Source organism: Pelodiscus sinensis, chromosome 7, assembly GCF_052426305.1.
Source record: "Pelodiscus sinensis isolate ZL-2025 chromosome 7, ASM5242630v1, whole genome shotgun sequence".
NCBI lineage: Eukaryota > Metazoa > Chordata > Testudines > Trionychidae > Pelodiscus > Pelodiscus sinensis.
In genome coordinates, this window is record NC_143058.1 from 54,067,666 (window position 1) to 54,084,898 (window position 17,233).

General features: G+C 41.5%; 1 protein-coding gene across 1 annotated transcript in view; it reads left to right on the plus strand.

Moving 5' to 3' along the window:
* The window catches only part of FAM171B (family with sequence similarity 171 member B), a 253,681-nt gene extending 237,794 nt beyond the window's left edge, over positions 1–15,887 (plus strand). The window contains exon 9 of the mRNA XM_075933765.2: positions 3,356–15,887. Within this exon, the coding sequence (XP_075789880.2) occupies positions 3,356–3,435 (80 nt within the window). The 3' untranslated portion in view covers positions 3,436–15,887. The remainder of the gene's footprint in view (positions 1–3,355) is intronic.
* Positions 15,888–17,233: the final 1,346 nt, after the last annotated feature.

Genomic DNA, 17,233 nt, shown 5'->3' on the forward strand with positions numbered 1-17,233 from the left:
CCTAACAGACTTCTCATGCCCTTGATGACCTCTGACTAGAATATCACCAGTGGGATAAAGTGGCAAGTATCCCTCATAGGCAGCAAGTAATAAAATTGCCAAACCCTTATCCTTAGGCTTGAGGAAACAGTTCAGGGAGCAGGTCGCCCAATCTATTTCCCTGACTAGTTAACCGATGACAATTTACACCTCTTCAGCTAATATTTGGGAGGAATCTGGAGATTTACTTTTTCTCTTCCCCTCTTCATCCCATTCCTTCCATCATTTACTGACTTTGTGGCAACTGACTGGATCTTCAGAAGATGTTGAATGACTGGATGGATCTTCACTCTTCACTTCACTCTTGACTTTCTTGGTGGATAGTAAGACATATCCACTCAACCAGGCCACAGATAACACTCAGAAGGCAAGAGAGAAGCCTTTTCTCCTGTACCTGTACTCAGCCCCACTTTGGCTGAAGTAAGATTGTGAACATTGAGCAGCGGAGCCCTGTTTTACTTAGACTCTAGTCTAAATAGTGTTTTTGATTTCTCTGCTGTCCCACCATAAAATGCAATTGTTTCTTATCTTTCAGAATTTTCCTATGCCCATAACATTTAAAACAGTGTCAAAGAAATAATTGGAATTTGGTCACTCTGGGAGCAGAATTAACATTTTGGAGATCCTAGGAAAAGAAATTTCAAATGCAGCTACTTTTTAACCACAATGAGAACTATTTAAATATGGTAGATGCTTAGGTAACTATAAAAATAACCAAGAATGGACTATCAATGTGTTAAAAGCCTTGCATAGGCTTCAATCTTGCAAATACCTTTAATCACAAGAAATTGCAAGATCAAGGGTAAAAAATGGGAGCAAAGATTAATACAAGTAAGCTAAATTTGGATTTTCCTACCGTTTGAAAGAAAAACAAGAAGCATAAATAGTCTAATTCTTTATGTAACTTGATCAAAAGTTGCCAATTTTTAGTTTGATTCCAAAATGTTATCTTGGTTGTGCAAGTATGAAGTCCCAGACTGTCCATGTACACAAAGTCTATTCACATTCTGTAATTATTCACATTCTGTAATTCAGAAACAAAAACATGACTGTGTAGCACTTTAAAGACTAACAAGATGGTTTAATCGGTGATGAGCTTTCGTGGCCCAGACCCACTTCTTATTTGATCTGAGGAAGTGGGTCTGGCCCACGAAAGCTCATCACCAATTAAACCATCTTGTTAGTCTTTAAAGTGCTACACAGTCATGTTTTTTGTTTCAGCTACACCAGACTAACACGGCTACATTTCTATCTCTGTAATTCAGCATTTTGATTTTGCAATGGGCATGCTGTTTTCCATTTCATCTTTATTTGAATATTCACATTTTCAAAGTATACCACATTATAGCAATAATTTACAAGGAAAGAGAACATCTCCTGTGGCAGCAGTTACTATAATGCTTTGTGGTTTCACTTGATAAGCCAAATTGGCACTTCTCTCTCTCCTCATATGTTGATATTTACGTATGCCCAAAACACTTCTTGGAAACTCACAAATAAGTGTAACATGAATATTTGCTGAGATTCGCTGGAAGTGATGACTGAAATACCATGTTCTGTTGTTCCTTGTTGTTCTAATGTGTTTCTCACACATGATAATTTTCCCAATTCAAGGGTTTTGTCAGAGTCCCTGTGCAATTAGTGTTGAGATCATTGCTTTCTGAAGTCCAGGCTTTCTATAGTTCCTGGGTTTAGGTCAAAGTGGCAAACACCTGCATTTTACTGTGTTAGCATTTAAGTATATATGTGTATGTACAGCTATTATATATTAGTTATATTAATATTTATATGATGAATATACAGTGGTAGGGAATGAAGATTGTATCAGCATGAACAAGAGGGTAACGAAGTGTGAGTTATGCTAGTCATTAAAATCTTTTTTATTACACCACAAAATAATGTTTTCAGAATGTATGTTTCAGAAATCATTTTACAAGTTTTTTAGTTTTAAAACATTTTTGACATTTAAAAAAAAAATACCACCTGCAAATCCAAATGTCTTAGGGTATGTCTACACAGCAAAGTTATTTTGAAATAACAGTCATTATTTCAAAATAACTTTCCTAGAGTTTACACAGCCAAACCGCTATTTTGAAATTAATTTGAAATAGCGGAGCACTTATTTCGAATTTGGTAAACCTCATTCCATGAGGAATAACGCCAACTTCGAAATAGCTAAATCGAAATAAGTGCTGTGTAGACACTTATTTCAAAATAGGGAGCCTCCAGCCCTTCCCAGGGTGCCCTAGTGGCCACTCTGGGCACAACCAGGAAAACTCTTCTGCTCCCCCCCCCCCCCCCCAGCCCCGGAGCCCTTAAAGGTGTAGACTGTGGCCACAGTGTCTGTGCCAGCTGCAAACCTGCCAGCACAGAGCCAGCAGTCCATGCACCTGGCTCAGCATGATCCAGCAAACCACTGGCACCCATTCCTCCAGCACTCTCCAGGAGGGCGCCTTCCTGGTCTAGTGTGGAGGTTTGGGGGAAGGCCTCCAATGTCCACGATCTCGCACTAGATGCAGGAACGCAGCCATCTACAGGCGGATGGCTGCCAGCCTGGCCACCAAAGGCCACATGTGCACCCAGGAGCAGGTGTGCATGAAAATAAAAGAGCTGCAGCAGGCCTATGTCAGGGCCTCAGGGGGCAGCTCCCAAACAGGGGCTGACCCGGATTCCTGCCCATATTAGGAGGAGGATGGCCAGGATCCATGGGAACCTGGAGGGAGCATGCCCCGCATTCAGGACCCCCAAGCCATCCCAACAAGCCTGTTGCCGGTGTCACCTGAGGCTGGGGAGGCCTCGACGTGTGAGGGCGATCACTGTCACCTTATGCGGGGCGGAGGAGGGCGGGGGGAGAGGGAGACCAGGGACTGCACCTGTGGGCCTTGCTGACCTCAGAGCACACAGCAACCTGTGCATGTGCCGTGCCAGCCAGGGCATGTGGCCCCGGCTGGCTGCCACACAGGGGCCCTGGCCTATTATCCACACGTGTGTATGTATGAAGGCACATGACGTGCTCCTGACCCTGGGGAGGGACACTGTACGAAGTCCTCCCTCCACGAGCCCCCTCTATACAGAGGCAGGGCACATCTCCCCTCCCCACTCCACCCCACTCCCACACTAGATACAGCGCAAGGGCATAGGTGCAGTCCCGGGCCAGCTCACACTCCCATGGATAGCAGGACATGCTGAACATGGTCTGTGTGCAAGCACATCGGCACCGATGGTGCAGAGACCTGTCGTTGCCGTGCAGATGGGGGCTGGGCTTCACTCACTGTGTCCCCAGCGAGAACTGACCACTTCTTGTGTTTCTCCACAGCCGCAGCAGCTGCGAGTGCAGGGCTCACCACCCTGCCCAGGACAGCCTCCCGCACCAGGGCCCTCAGCATGCTGACCTGAAACCAGGAGGAGTACCAGCGGCAGCACCTGGGGTTACTGCGAAGGCAGGTCCGCAGTCAGGAGCATTGGGTGTAGGAAGATCTGCAGCTGCTTGACCAGGAGCATGCCATCCGCGACCACCTGCAGACCCTGGTGCAGAGACTGCTGCCTGCTACCGCTTCAGCCTTTGCGGCTGCCCCAGCTATCATTCCTCCTCCCACTCCTCCCCCTCCCACTTCTTCTTCCCCCTCACCCACCCCACGCTCCATACACGCCCCCCCCCAAGGACGCCAAGGCCCCTGCACCCGCAATGCTGAGGGACAGGTCGACCAGCAAGACCCCCAACCCTGAGCTTCTCCTCCTTCCTCCCCTTGCCTCCCCCTTTCCAGCTCCCTCCTCCCAGGTTTCCTCCTCCCCTCTCCCACCCTCATTCCCCTCTCATCCCAGTTATGGTCAATAAAGAGAGATTGTTTTTGGCAACACAGGTGTTTTTATTTTACATCAGGAAAGGGGGTTAGGGAGGGGAAAGTGGAGGGATGTGAGGGTAGAATAAAGCACAAGGGTCCAGTGGGGCATGCCAGGGAGACTTCACTCCTCCTCCGGGTGGAAGCTCTCCCGCAGGGCCTCCCGGATATGGACAGACCCCTGATGGGCCTCCCGGCTGGCAGCCATATGGGGCTCCACATAGAGGCAGTGGAATTAACTATTTCGAAATAAGATATTTTGAAATAATGCTGTAGTGTAGACATACCCTTAGTTACTAGAGACCTGATCCCCAAATAATGCAAGAGCTTGGTTCAGTGAAGCATTTAAATCTGGTCTTCAGTACTTTGCTGAGAAAAACTAGGATAACTCCCTACATATAGTCAAGCATGTGCTTAAATGCTTTGCTGAATCAAGATCTACATTGGCATTGCTCCACTGAGTTGCATCAGCTGAATCTAAACTGCTCAGATATCTCAAAATGCCCTAAAATACTTTATCTCTATGGGTGAGACATATTTAGGTAAAGTCCATTATCTGGCTGTCATTCTGTAGCTAGAAGTAAATGCAGGATCCTACTAGGAATCTCCCTTTGTTCAACAGTGTTAAGCTATGGAACAAAACCTTAATAACAGTGTCTCTAACCCTGTATTGCTTTGGATCTTGAGTTTTTAAGTTTTTACATTTTATGTCTAGAATGGTATGTCTACACTACCCCGCTAGTTCGAACTAGCGGGGTAATGTATGCATACCGAACGTGCAAATGAAGCCAGGGATTTGAATTTCCCGGGCTTCATTTGCATAAGCCGGCCAGCGCCATTTTTAAATGCCAGCTTGTTCGAACCCCGTGCCGCACGGCTACACGCGGCACGGGCTAGATAGTTCGAACTAGCAAGCCATTCCAAACTATCTGTACGCCTCGTGGTTCGAACAAGCTGGCATTTAAAAATGGCGCCGGCCGGCTTATGCAAATGAAGCCCGGGAAATTTGAACTAGCGGGGTAGTGTAGACATACCCGAAGAGATGTTGCTGCACAGCTTAATCTTGCACAGAGTATGCCCAGTGTATCCCTCTATACCAATGGCAACCTGCGGCCCATCAGGGTTCTATGTGTGGCCCTCAAGACATCAGTAAGTGGTCTGGAGTCATTGCAGCACAAATCATTGCTGCAGAAGGTCCAGATTCCTGGCCACATTGTCAGTATCTGCTCCCTATCACTATGTGTGATTTGGAGAAGATTCATATCTCACCTCTCAACCTGGATAAAGCAGTTAATAAATCTCTGTTTGCTAATCCCCACTGAAGCATGACTTGAGCCTCTGTCCTGCCCTGCTGCCACACTTTGGCCCCCTCTCCGTACATCCCGCCTGCCTGCTACTGCGGGAAGGAAAGTTGCATTCTCCTGGCAAATGGGGGATGCTGAACACATAGGCACTGCATGAGCCCCTGCCCCAGGCCTGGCTCCCTACTCCCTCCTGCCAACAGGCTCTGACCTGTCCCTTACCATGCTTCTCACCAAACTGAGTCCAGCTACTCCCTCAGAGCTTTGAAGTGTACTCACTGCAAAATGACCACCTAAAAGCATAACTGTGACCTTGTACATAACACATCCCTATTGTCTTGAGAGTGATCTTCATTTTATTCTAACATTATGTTTTACACTCTACAATGTGTCTCCTGTAAAGTCTGCACTTTTTGTTACAGTGGGAACAGCAATCAGCCTGCTGCACACTCCCCCGGCGCCACCAGCTGTCTTCCTGACACACATCCACAGGCAAAAATGAACTAAGCATGACATGTTCAAGAAGCAGATGCAATTCACCAAGTTGTACAGGGAGCATGTAATCAAGTGGAGGAATATGCTGCTGGAGGAGATGTGAGTGGAATGATGCCAATATTTAAAAAGGGCTCTAGAGGTGATCCTGGCAATTACAGGCCAGTAAGTCTAATGTCAGTACTGGGCAAATCAGTTGAAACTATAGTTAAGAATGAAATTGTCAGACACATGGATGAACATAATTTGTTGGGGGAAAGTCAACGTGGTTTCTGTAAAGGGAAATCATGCTTTACTAATCTGCTAGAGTTCTTTGATGGAGTCAACAAACATGTGGACAAGGGGGATCCAGTGGATACAGTATAGTTAGATTTCCAGAAAACCTTTGACAAAGTCCCTCATCAAAGACTCTTAAGTAAAGTAAGTTGTCATGGGATAAGAGGGAAGGTCCTTTAATTGATTGATAACTGGTTAAAAGACAGAAAACAAACAGTAGGAATAAATGGTAAGTTTTCAGAGTGGAAAGAGGTAACTAGTGGAGTCCCCCAAGGGTCTGTCCTGGGACCAATCCTATTCAACTTATTTATAAATGATCTAGAGAAAGGGGTAAACAGTGAGGTGGCAAAATTAGCAGATGATACCAAACTGCTCAAGATAGTTAAGACCAAAACAGATTGTGAAGGGCTTCAAAAAGATCTCACCAAACTAAGTGATTGGGCAACAAAATGGCAAATGAAATTTAATGTTGATAAATGTAAAGTAATGCACATTGGAAAAAATTAATCCCAATTGTACATACAATATGATGGGGACTAATTTGGCTACAACTACTCAAGAGAGAGTCACTGTGGATAGTTCCCTGAAAACATCTACTCAGTGTGCAGTGGCAGTCAAAAAAGCAAATAGAATGTTAGGAATCATTAAAAAAGAGATAGAGAATAAGATAGAAAATATCTTATTGCCTCTATATAAAACCATGGTACACCCACATTTTGAATATTGAGTACAGATGTGGTTGCCTCAACTAAAAAAAATTGGCATTGGAAAAGGTTCAGAAAAGGGCAACACAATTATTAAGGGGTTAGAACGGGTCCCATATGAAGAGAGATTAAAAAGACTTAGAAAAGTGGAAACTAATGAGGGATATGATAAAGGTCTATAAAATCATGTCTGGTATGGAAAAAGTGAATAAGGAAAAGTTGTTTACTTATTCCCACAATATAAGAACTAGGGGTCACCAAATGAAAATAATAGGCAGCAGGTTTAAAATAAACAAAAAGAAGTTTTTCTTCATTTAGTGCACAGTCAACCTCTGGAACTCCTTGCCAGAGGATGCGATGAATGCTAGGACTTTAACAGGGTTAAAAAAAGAGCTAGATAGATTCATGGAAGTTAGGTCCATTGATGGCTATTAGCGAGGATAAGCAGGAATGTTGTCCCTAGCCTTTGTTTCTCTGGAGGTGGGTGACAGGAGAGGGATCACGTGAGGACTACCTGTTGTGATCCCGCCCTCTGGGGCATCTGGTATTGGCCACTGTTGGCAGACAGGATACTGGGCTAGATGGACCTTTGGTCTGATCCAGTATGGCTGTTCTTATGTTTTTCTGTAAGGAAAGGAGAGTGTGCAGGAAATGGAAAGTGAAGCACTAGGAAAGAGTGTTGTCATCCATGGTGGCTGTGTTGGACTGCATGGCAGCTTTCCAGGATGCCCTGCCTGACAGGTACCTCATCCAGGCCTTGTAGGCCAATGGTTCCTTCTTACTGAGTTCCATAGCCTTCTCTCCAGGGGCCCTAGAATGTGTGTGTGGGGGGTGGGAAGAGCCAAAGGCAGTCTCACACTTAGCCCCCAGGGGTGCATTGCAAAGAAAATGGCTGTCCTCACAACTGTGATCACACTTCCTGAAGCTCCCATCCTGAACACCCTAAATAAAAATGTATAATTTCTCAACAACAGTCTCTTTAGTGTTTGTATTGAAGAGATGGGGAGAAGGGTTACGGGCAAGCACACTGAATGCAGGGGCACCTCGTTAAGAGCAACATGCGTGACTCAAAACTGGCCATTCTTAGAACTGACTTTCAAAACTTTTCTGATTTGCACTGCCCCTCATTGTGCTCTCCTTATTGCCATGGCGTCTGGCTGCTCAATATCCCTGACTAGGCCCTGTTCCCTGGTATTCCACCATGACAGATACATTTCCCCCTTACTCTCACAAATATTACGGAGCACACAGCGGGCTGCCACCACAAAAGGAATGTTGCATTTGCTGAGGTCTAACTTAGGCGCTAGATGCCTAACCCTTCCCTTTAAACACCCAAAAGCACATTCAACCATCATTCTGCACTTGCTCAGCCTGTGGTTGAACAGCTCCCTACTTCCTTGCTCCACCAGACACTGGATATGTTCTGACATATGCCAGCATGAGATTCACTAAGGTTAACATCATCATCATCATATTTTGATGCTCAGTGTGATTCACGGTGGGTTCCATGCTGCTATGGCATCTTGCATGGATAACCAACAAGAGAAAAAAGGGAGCAAAAAGACTGTTGGCCATCGGTCTTAAGGGGAGGGAAGGAAGTAGACAAGTACATTATGGGCTTATAATAATGTACATTATGTGCCTGCTGTGCCCAGAACCACCTGCTGCACAGTTTTGATCTCAGCGTGCACTGGGAACATAATCCAGAGTGCAAAAATGGCACAGACACTGTGGGATAACTACCCACAGTGCATTGCTCTCAAAGTTAATGGTAGCCATCTTACTGGGGTTGAGCTACTTCAAACTACATCAAATTCATGTGCACAGTGGGAACATGCACTTTCAACTTTATAAAATCGGATGCTAACAAGTCACCTTAATAAATTTGACCTTATCCCTCAGTGTAGATATGGCCTCAGTGTGCTTTACAAATTGAATGAAAATTACTTATCTAAAACCCAAGTTACTAACATTAACTAAAACTAACACTCTAGTTTCTCAGAGGTGGAAACTCAGAAGCTGTTTCAGCGACTTGCCCAGATTTCTTAATGAGTCACTGGTAAATGTGGGAATATGACATTTTTATTCCCCCTCTGAAGTTTGAATCGCTTGCATAAATTGTAAATATTGATTAGGGGAAAGGTAAAGAGCAATAGCTGGCCTCTATCATTTCTGAGAAATAAAACCTGAGTAGGCTGAGATACATTCAGTACTCTCAGTGAAAGATGTTCTGTTCTCCATTTGGCGACTCCTGTAATAATACCGTGTAGATTAACCAGATGTTTTTCTGGCTATTGGCATCAAAATAAATAGAAAAGTGAACTGCAGATCCCAAGTTCTCAATAAATCTAACAAGGAAACAAAAGCCAAGTATTGTGTACAATTGTTTGTTTCCACACAATTGCTATTATCATCCTTAGCTCTATTTTGTAATGTACTTTGTTTGAAGGGATTTACGTTTTTTTGATTAGTTCAACGCTATTGCACTGAATGAAATCATAAGTGGGTCCAGATGAGCCTTGAAGAGGAAAATGGCTATTGCTTTGTGCCAGCATGTTTCAAAATGTACTGTTAAGATTCTGAATAAAGAAGTGGGAGAATGGGAAATAGGAAGAGTTCTCAGTTCTTATCCTATGAATGCTACAGATTCATCATATGACCGTCACCAAATTGCTTAACCTCTCTCTGACTTAAGTTTTCCCAGATGGTGTGATAATTTCCTGGGGGTTTCATATCGGTAAAATACAATCAAAATCCTGAATGGCAGCTGCTGTTTACCTGTTAGTGTTGTTATGATACTAAATAACAGAATAAAACTTGTAAATGTGAAAACCAGAGAAATAAGTGTCCATTTACTTTTAAAATATTTTAAAAGGAATTGCAGAAAGTAGAAATCTGAGGCTGCAGATGCTTACCACGACGTGATGTTTGTGTGTCTTTATAAACAAACCATTTACCAAAGAACCCAAATAAACCTGGGTGAACTTGGTTGAGAAACGTCCTCTTGTTCAGTTTTGTTTATGAGGTCAATTTTCAGCCCATTTGGCTTCCAGTTTCTTTTCTTTAATCTAAGATGATCTGTGTAAAATCCCCATCTTCTCACAGTGAGACATCTGTAGGATTTTTTTCAGCCTTTACTCTTGCTCTTATTTAGGATCTCTATTATCTTTTTTTTTCATAATACTCGCAATTTGAATCCTCTACTTTGAATGATATCCTAGCTCTTGAATAACTATGACAGGATCCTTACCCTTTTGTAAACTGTCCATTCTAAGCCCACCATACAGAATCCACACAGGATAGTAACCTAGCTCCTGATTTTTGGTTTTAAGGAGCTCTTCATTTGTATGCTAGAATTATCATCAGCTGTAGAAAAGCATGTTTCAAATGTGCAAAATGCAATTTTAAATTTCGTTTTTGTGGTGCTGCTACTCTCCAGCTAGATTAAGAGTATGTGCTTTAGAGTAAATGTCACCAGGGCATGGCATGTCACAGCACACAGCTTTCTGATCTCTTTAGCTCTGCTTACAGGAGTGGGTTTGTTGGCTGAACAACTGCAGCCCCTTCATGCTGTGGAAAAAGTCTCTATGCTCATCCCCATTGAGGGTCTATCAGTGGCTACAACCTGTGCTTATCCAGACTAAGAAATCCTGTACTCTGCATAACTGGTCTAAAGGGATCTATGGCTGTAACTTCATATCATAGGTTGGAATAATGGTTGCCAAGCAGCTCCATACCTTGAACTTGGGTGGAAGAGCAAGGTGAGGATGGATTTGTTTCTCCAACAGTTTTTCACATCACCCTGCTGGAATCTGACAGATCAAGCTTTATTTTAGTGGAGTGGCTTTGTCCCTAGGGGATTTTGCTGTAGACTTCAAAGGGAACAGGGCTGGACCCCTAATTTGGTATAAATTGACCTATATAAGCCTCTTTACACGTCAGGATATCCAAAAGGATGCTTAGTGGAGTTTTTATTGTCTTTTAAAACTAGATCAAGCTTTCTTTCTTTCTCTCATTTGCTTGAGCCACATGACATAATGGCTCATATGAAGAAAGTACTAGGATGCAGTCCAAGTTTGGCAGAACATTAAACAAATCAGAAATTAGTTCTACTTATATTCCCATTTGGCTGTGGGCATGTTTTTTCTGTGTAAGAGCTTAACTAACAGACAGAAGGGAAGACAACATGCAAAATGAGAAACTCAAAAGGAACCGTGTAGGAATGTGAATAGCACAAAATAAATTAAATTAAATTAAATTAAAATAAAAATGACAGCCCAGAAAACAATTTGGAAATTATATACAAAATAACCCTTGCAGTAATTTGGCCAAATTAAAAAAAATATATATCCTGACTGATTTAAGGTCTTCAAACAGTTGTATCTTTAGTCAGTACTCACAAATCATACTTAAGGATTGATGGGAATATACTGTAAGTTTAACGAATGTCTGGGAGTTTTTAAAGATATAATAACTATTTAGTCAGATGGCAGCATGGACTTTGGTTGAAAAACACCATGTACAGTACTCAGAAAAAGACTCATAGGAAAAGTTTGAATTAGTTATTGTTTATAAAGCCACGAAACAAAGGATTTACCAGCAATCAAAGCACCATTTTTCTTCCAAAAGGGAAGCTATATTATGTGATAGAATCTTAATATGTATTAAAATAAGTTTAAGCCATTTAGAAACACATTCAGCAAGCATATTCAACTGGGGCCAGTCATAGTTATACATCTATAACATGCCCCTCTGTCTTGTCAATGAATAGCAATGTTAAGAACTAATAGTAAAGAAATGTCAATATTTTTGGCAGGCACAACGTAAACATTTTGGCTCCTATCAGAAACTAAATAAACTTATTGGTCTCTGTCTATGAGGAATGCTTAAAGTAAACCCCAAACATCGAAAGTTGCTTTCACTTAGTTGCTTTTCAGCACTTCAAAGGGTGATGGATTTCTTAATGTTTAACTTTTATTTAATACATAGAGTTGGGAGCTTCAGTGCTCTCAATTCAGATTTTGAAGAAAAAATTTAAAATAGTTGAGCTGCATGAGTAAATGCAGTAGCTTTGTTAGAAGAGAGGTTTGAGAGAGCAAGTCATCGCCAAGTAACACAATCTTCCTTCAGTAGTGTTACTAAGTTGAGTAAGATGGACAAGATTCCATCTAACTTAAATGAGCCTAGCTCATCTGCTATGTATGTCTTTGATTACAATGTTAATATTGTACCGCAAGGAGATTTAAATATGGATATGGTATTGACAGAAGGTCTACATGGGCCTCTGCAATTAACAACAAAACCCATACATGAGAATGAGAAGACATGAAAATATCTTGAGCAGGTTTCTCTCTAAATTTGACATTATCATTATGATAAGCTACAATGGTTCATTTGTGGAGTTTCTAGAACTATATAACAAGTATTGGCATACTCTAGTTGCACCAATAATCAAAAGAGAGAAAGTATTCCTAACACAATAGTGCTGGTTTTTAATGGAAAAAAACAGCTGTCTTCTGTGCTGTACTTATTTTAATTTTGATATCTGAGGCTTACTCATTTTTGACTGCATAGTGTTCCCTTATTCAAGTTTTCCTTTCCTGTCAGCATTCTGATTTTGGAGAGATATCCTTGAACTGCAGCCTATCCATTCTGATCAAGAATGCAAAAACTAAGGATTTTTTTGTTTGGTTCATTTAAAAAGAAAGAGAAATGTTTATCTACCCCACTATACTGGAAAGTAAAACTAAGCAACTTTATTGAAACACAGTGTTGAATTTGAAGATGGTTATCAAAAAGAGTTCTTCTGTACAGTAACTTCTCACTTAATGTTGTAGATATGTTCTTGCAACACAAAACTTTAAGTAAAACAATATTAACTGAATACAATTTCTCAATAAAAATTAATGTAAACAGAAGGGAATAGGGTTAGGTTCCAGAGAATTCTTTTTGCCAGACAGAAAACATTGTAGACATATAGGCTATGTCTAGACTACAGGGTTTTTTCGAAAAAAGTGGCCTTTTTTAAAAAAAAACTTCACTTGCGTCTAGACTGCTGCCGCATTCTTTTGAAATTAAATCAAAAGAATGCGGCGGTTTTTCCGACAATGGTAAACCTCATTTTACGAGGAAGAACACCTTTTTTGGAAAGAGCTCTTTCGAAAAAAGGTGTTCTTGAATGCAAATAGGGCTTTTTTGAAAGAGAGAATCCAGATTGCCTGGGTGCTTTCTTTCAAAAAAGCAGATTGCTTTTTTGAAAAAAGTGGTAGCTGTCTAGCCAATCTCTTTTGAAAGACACTTTTTCAAAAGATTATTTTGAAAAATCTTCTTTTGAAAGAAGCATGTAATCTAGACATACCCATACTGCATAAATTACAATAGTTTTAAACACACAATTTAACACTGTACGCAGCAGTGATGATTGTGAAGGTTGGTTGAGGTTGTCGAGTCAGAGGGTGGATCATCCGGCTGCTCTTCTTGCTGTTCTTGCTGAACTTTCCCAACTTGGAAAAAAACACATCTAGAGAGTGTTGCTTTGTTTTCCTTTTTTTTTTCTTGGTAAATTTCTTTATAGCAATTCATTACATGATCACCTCCCCTAATCATCTTGGAGCTGCATTCCTTGTTAGGATCATCATCACTAAGGACTTGCAAGCCAGCTTCAATCATTTTGAAAGCTTTAGAAAGATCTTTGGCTTTCAAATTTCAGTGGGTTGGTTCTTCTTGGCCCTCTTCTTCCATTGTATTCATCACCTCTAGTTGCATCAAGTTTTCATTGGTTAGCTCTTCTCTGTGTGATTGCAGCAGTTGTGTAATGTTGGCTTCTCACACCTCATCAAAACCCGCTTTCTTAGCCAAGCAGTGATATCTAGCTTCATTCTGGGGACAACATATTTTTTCATCTTTTAAAATATTTGGCACAACTTCCCCCATTCACCTTTTGTGCCTGAGCAACTTCAGCACAGGACTCATGGATGTTATTGATGCACTTGCAGATGTTGTAGTCATGCCAAAATTGCTGAAACATAAGCTAGCTTCCCCATCAATGCCTCTGATGAACTGGTCAAAAGTACAGAATAAATAATATGCCTTAAATGTAACAATGACTCCTGGGTCCATGGTTTGGATTAGTAATGTGGTGATAGGTGGCAGAAAGACAACTTGAACATTTTGGCACAGGTCATTCAGGTTGACTTGGTTGCATCCGTGTGGATTTTCTATGGCACATTATTGTTTCCATGCAGAGATGGCTTAGAGAGTAAGCCATTCTAAGTCAGTTATCCATGCCTTCTTATTAAACTTCCAAATGACCAGAAAGTGTTCCTTTGAGAATCCCTTGAGGGCTTGAGGGATTTCAGATTGGTACATTGTCAACGATTTCATCTTCATGTCTCTGGCAGCATTGACACCTATAAACAAGATTAGGTGGTCTTAGCTGCTTTAATCTGGGCACTGTCTTCTCCTCTTGGGAAATGTGAGTCCATTCAGGCATCCTCTTCAATGTCAATGAAAAGGGCCTCTACTGAAAGACTTGCATAGTTGTATATCTGCCTTTCTCACTTATTTTCTTGAGATAATTGGGGAATGTTTCTGGCTGCTGCTGTATCAGCACTAACTGCCTCACTGGACATCTTGATGTTATGCAGGTGAAAGTGCCTCTTGAACTGGTCAAACCATATTCAACTTGCAGTGAATGTCTCTCTGTGATCCTTCACCTTGGTCTCTTTACAAATTGTCATACAAACGTTTTACTTAGTTTGTATTGCTAGTAAACATACTGGTATTGGTCCTCCATCCACACTGAAAGAAAGTGCTCCATGTTTTCCATCAAACTACTTCTTGATTGACTTATTATAGTAGCATTAAGCAGTGTTAGTGTTATAAATGAAATCAATATATTTGAAAATGTAGAAAACTTCCAAAATTATTTAAATGAATGCCATTGTATTATTGTTTAATAGTGTGATCAATCACATGACTGATCACAATTAATTTTTTAATTGCTGGACAGCCCTACTTATTAGGGCAAGCACATCGTGGGTAGCATTTAATGGAGTATCAATGAGGCTAAGCTTCACACTTCCAGAGGTAGGGGCCATTGCGATTACTGCATGGGCCCATGCCCAAGGACCCAAGCCAATTTGGGGCCTCTGGAGGAACCATATCCAAAACATGGCCCTGCTGTTAGTCCCCATCATGGTGATAGAGCTTTTCTTGTCATGGGACTGTAGGGGGGGAGTGGGAAATGGAGGAGCAGAAAGGAACAAGCAGGAAGGGTGGGGCCTTCAGGGAAGAGGTAGTGTGGACTGAGAATGGTGCTATGAAGGAAGGAGAAGAACAGGGAAGTTCTCATGCTGCAGCCCCTAGCTGAGGGGAGGTTTTGTGGGAGGCTGAGAGAAGTGAGCAGGGACAAGAAGTGGAGCAGAGGTCGAGCCTTCCCAAGGGAAAGCTTTACCTACTGCCCATACATATGGTGTGTGTCTCAACTGGCAAGATTTTGCGCAAAAGCACCTGCTTTTGCGCAAAATCTTGCCGCTTGTCCACATTGTCCGTGAGTATTTGCGCAAGAACACTGACTTTGTACTGTACAAAATCAGTGGTTCTTGCGCAAATACTCCAACGCTTCCGCTCAGGGATAAGACCTCTTGTGCAAGTATTCTTGCTCAAGAGGGCCAGTGTAGACAGCCAAGTTAATTTCTTGTGCAAGAAAGCCTGATGGCTAAAATGGCCATCGGAGCTTTCTTGCGCAAGACTGCGTCTACACTGGCACAGATGCTTTTGTGCAAAAGTAAATCTTTTGTTCAAAGGCACATGTCAGTATAGACTCTCTTGCGCAAATACTTTTAACGGAAAAACTTTTCCATTAAAAGTATTTGCGCAAGATCATGCCAGTCTAGATGCAGCCCCATTGTGTCTCAGGCAAAATGTCTTCATAATTTCTTTTTGCTTATCTTTCAGGCTTAGCCAAGGTCCTCTGAGGACCTTCTTTCCTTCCTTGAACCCTCATTGGTAATACGTCAGTAGGACTTAACTTTAAGTTCAGACTTAAGTGTTTTATTGTACTGATACCTTAGGAAGGCACTGAGGGACAGAGGGTGTGCTGAAGTTGACACCAGTGCTGAGACCCCTGTTGGGCAGGGAGGATGTTGTAATTGTTGACAATCATGGCAAAGGGGGAGAGAAGGAATTGGGTGGGAAGATGAAGAATTCAGTATCTGACATGTTGAGTTTCAGTTTGGCAGCAGGACATATCTACAGGCAATTCAGAATACAAGAGTGATCAAAGGAGGAGTGATTGGGGTGGAAAGAAATCTGGGACTCATTGATGCAGAGACATTGATGTAAAGCCTTGAGAGAATGGTTGAGGTTACTCAAGGACAGAGTGATCATATTGTATTCTTACTGGGATTTTTAAAAACGTCCCCTTTACTATTGTTTGTGTGTGAAATGAAATCAAGGATAATCCCGAAACACATGCAATACACTGTAGAACTCCATTTCCCAAACTTTGGTTTCCAATTCTGATTTTGAATCAGATAGCACATATTTCAAAATGAATAATTCCTGATGTGTCATTTGAGCTATAGAATGTCTTTAGGGTTTTAGAGAACTGAGTTCTCTCTCCATTAGGTAAGATTTTGTGCACACATAAAATGGAACACAAGACATAATATTTATATTTTAACAAAAGAGCTAAATGCTTACAAAAATAGTTAATTTTGTGTGTTTTTCCTTAAACACAGCCCTACATTAAGAGTGAAAATTCTTCTTAATATGTGTTTTTGTTACCATGAGCCTCTGAAAATAATATATACTTTTGAGTTTCTCAAGTTCAGACATCATTGTGCACGCCCAGTGTTAAAAGCCAGGCTGAATACTGACATAAGTGGGTCTATTGTAGTTCATCTTGTGCTGATGTGTTAGCTTGTTAGATTTAAAAAAAAAATCAGATGTTCTGAGCACTGCAGTTAGCAATAAATATTATTGTGAAGAGTGTTGGGGCATGGGGAGCAGAATTAAATAGAATATGTTTCTTACCAAATATTAATATTTAGTGTCTCTGTTTAGAACATGGCCCATCTCTTTATAACGTAAAGATAAAAGTTAATATAATGTTTATATTAATTTTAAAGTAACATTAGAGTGCCATCATCTCAGAGCTGTTTTATTCCCAGAATTCCTAGAAGTAGTCTCTTTATTTACCTTATACTTATTTTTGTGTCTTGCTATTTTGTCCTACATGTTTTAGAATGGATACGTAAACAACTGGTAATAGTACATCTCATCTGATGCATGGTTAATTCTCATTAAATATGAGACTCATTCTAGAGCAGGGTTCTCAAAATGGTCCGCAAAACCATGTTGAAAGACCTGCTATCTGGCCTCTTTGTTGTGTTTATTTACCGCTCCGTGGCCACGGAGCTTTGCGACACCCATTGGCGCCGGTTCGCCATTTGGGACTGTTTCTCTCACATCCCTGCTGAATGCTTTTGTTTGGCAGAAGATGCTTTATTTTTAATAAAGATTAAAAATAAGCACAGTCAAGTAAGGAGCCAGTTGTGGAATTGACTCAGCTGTTTTC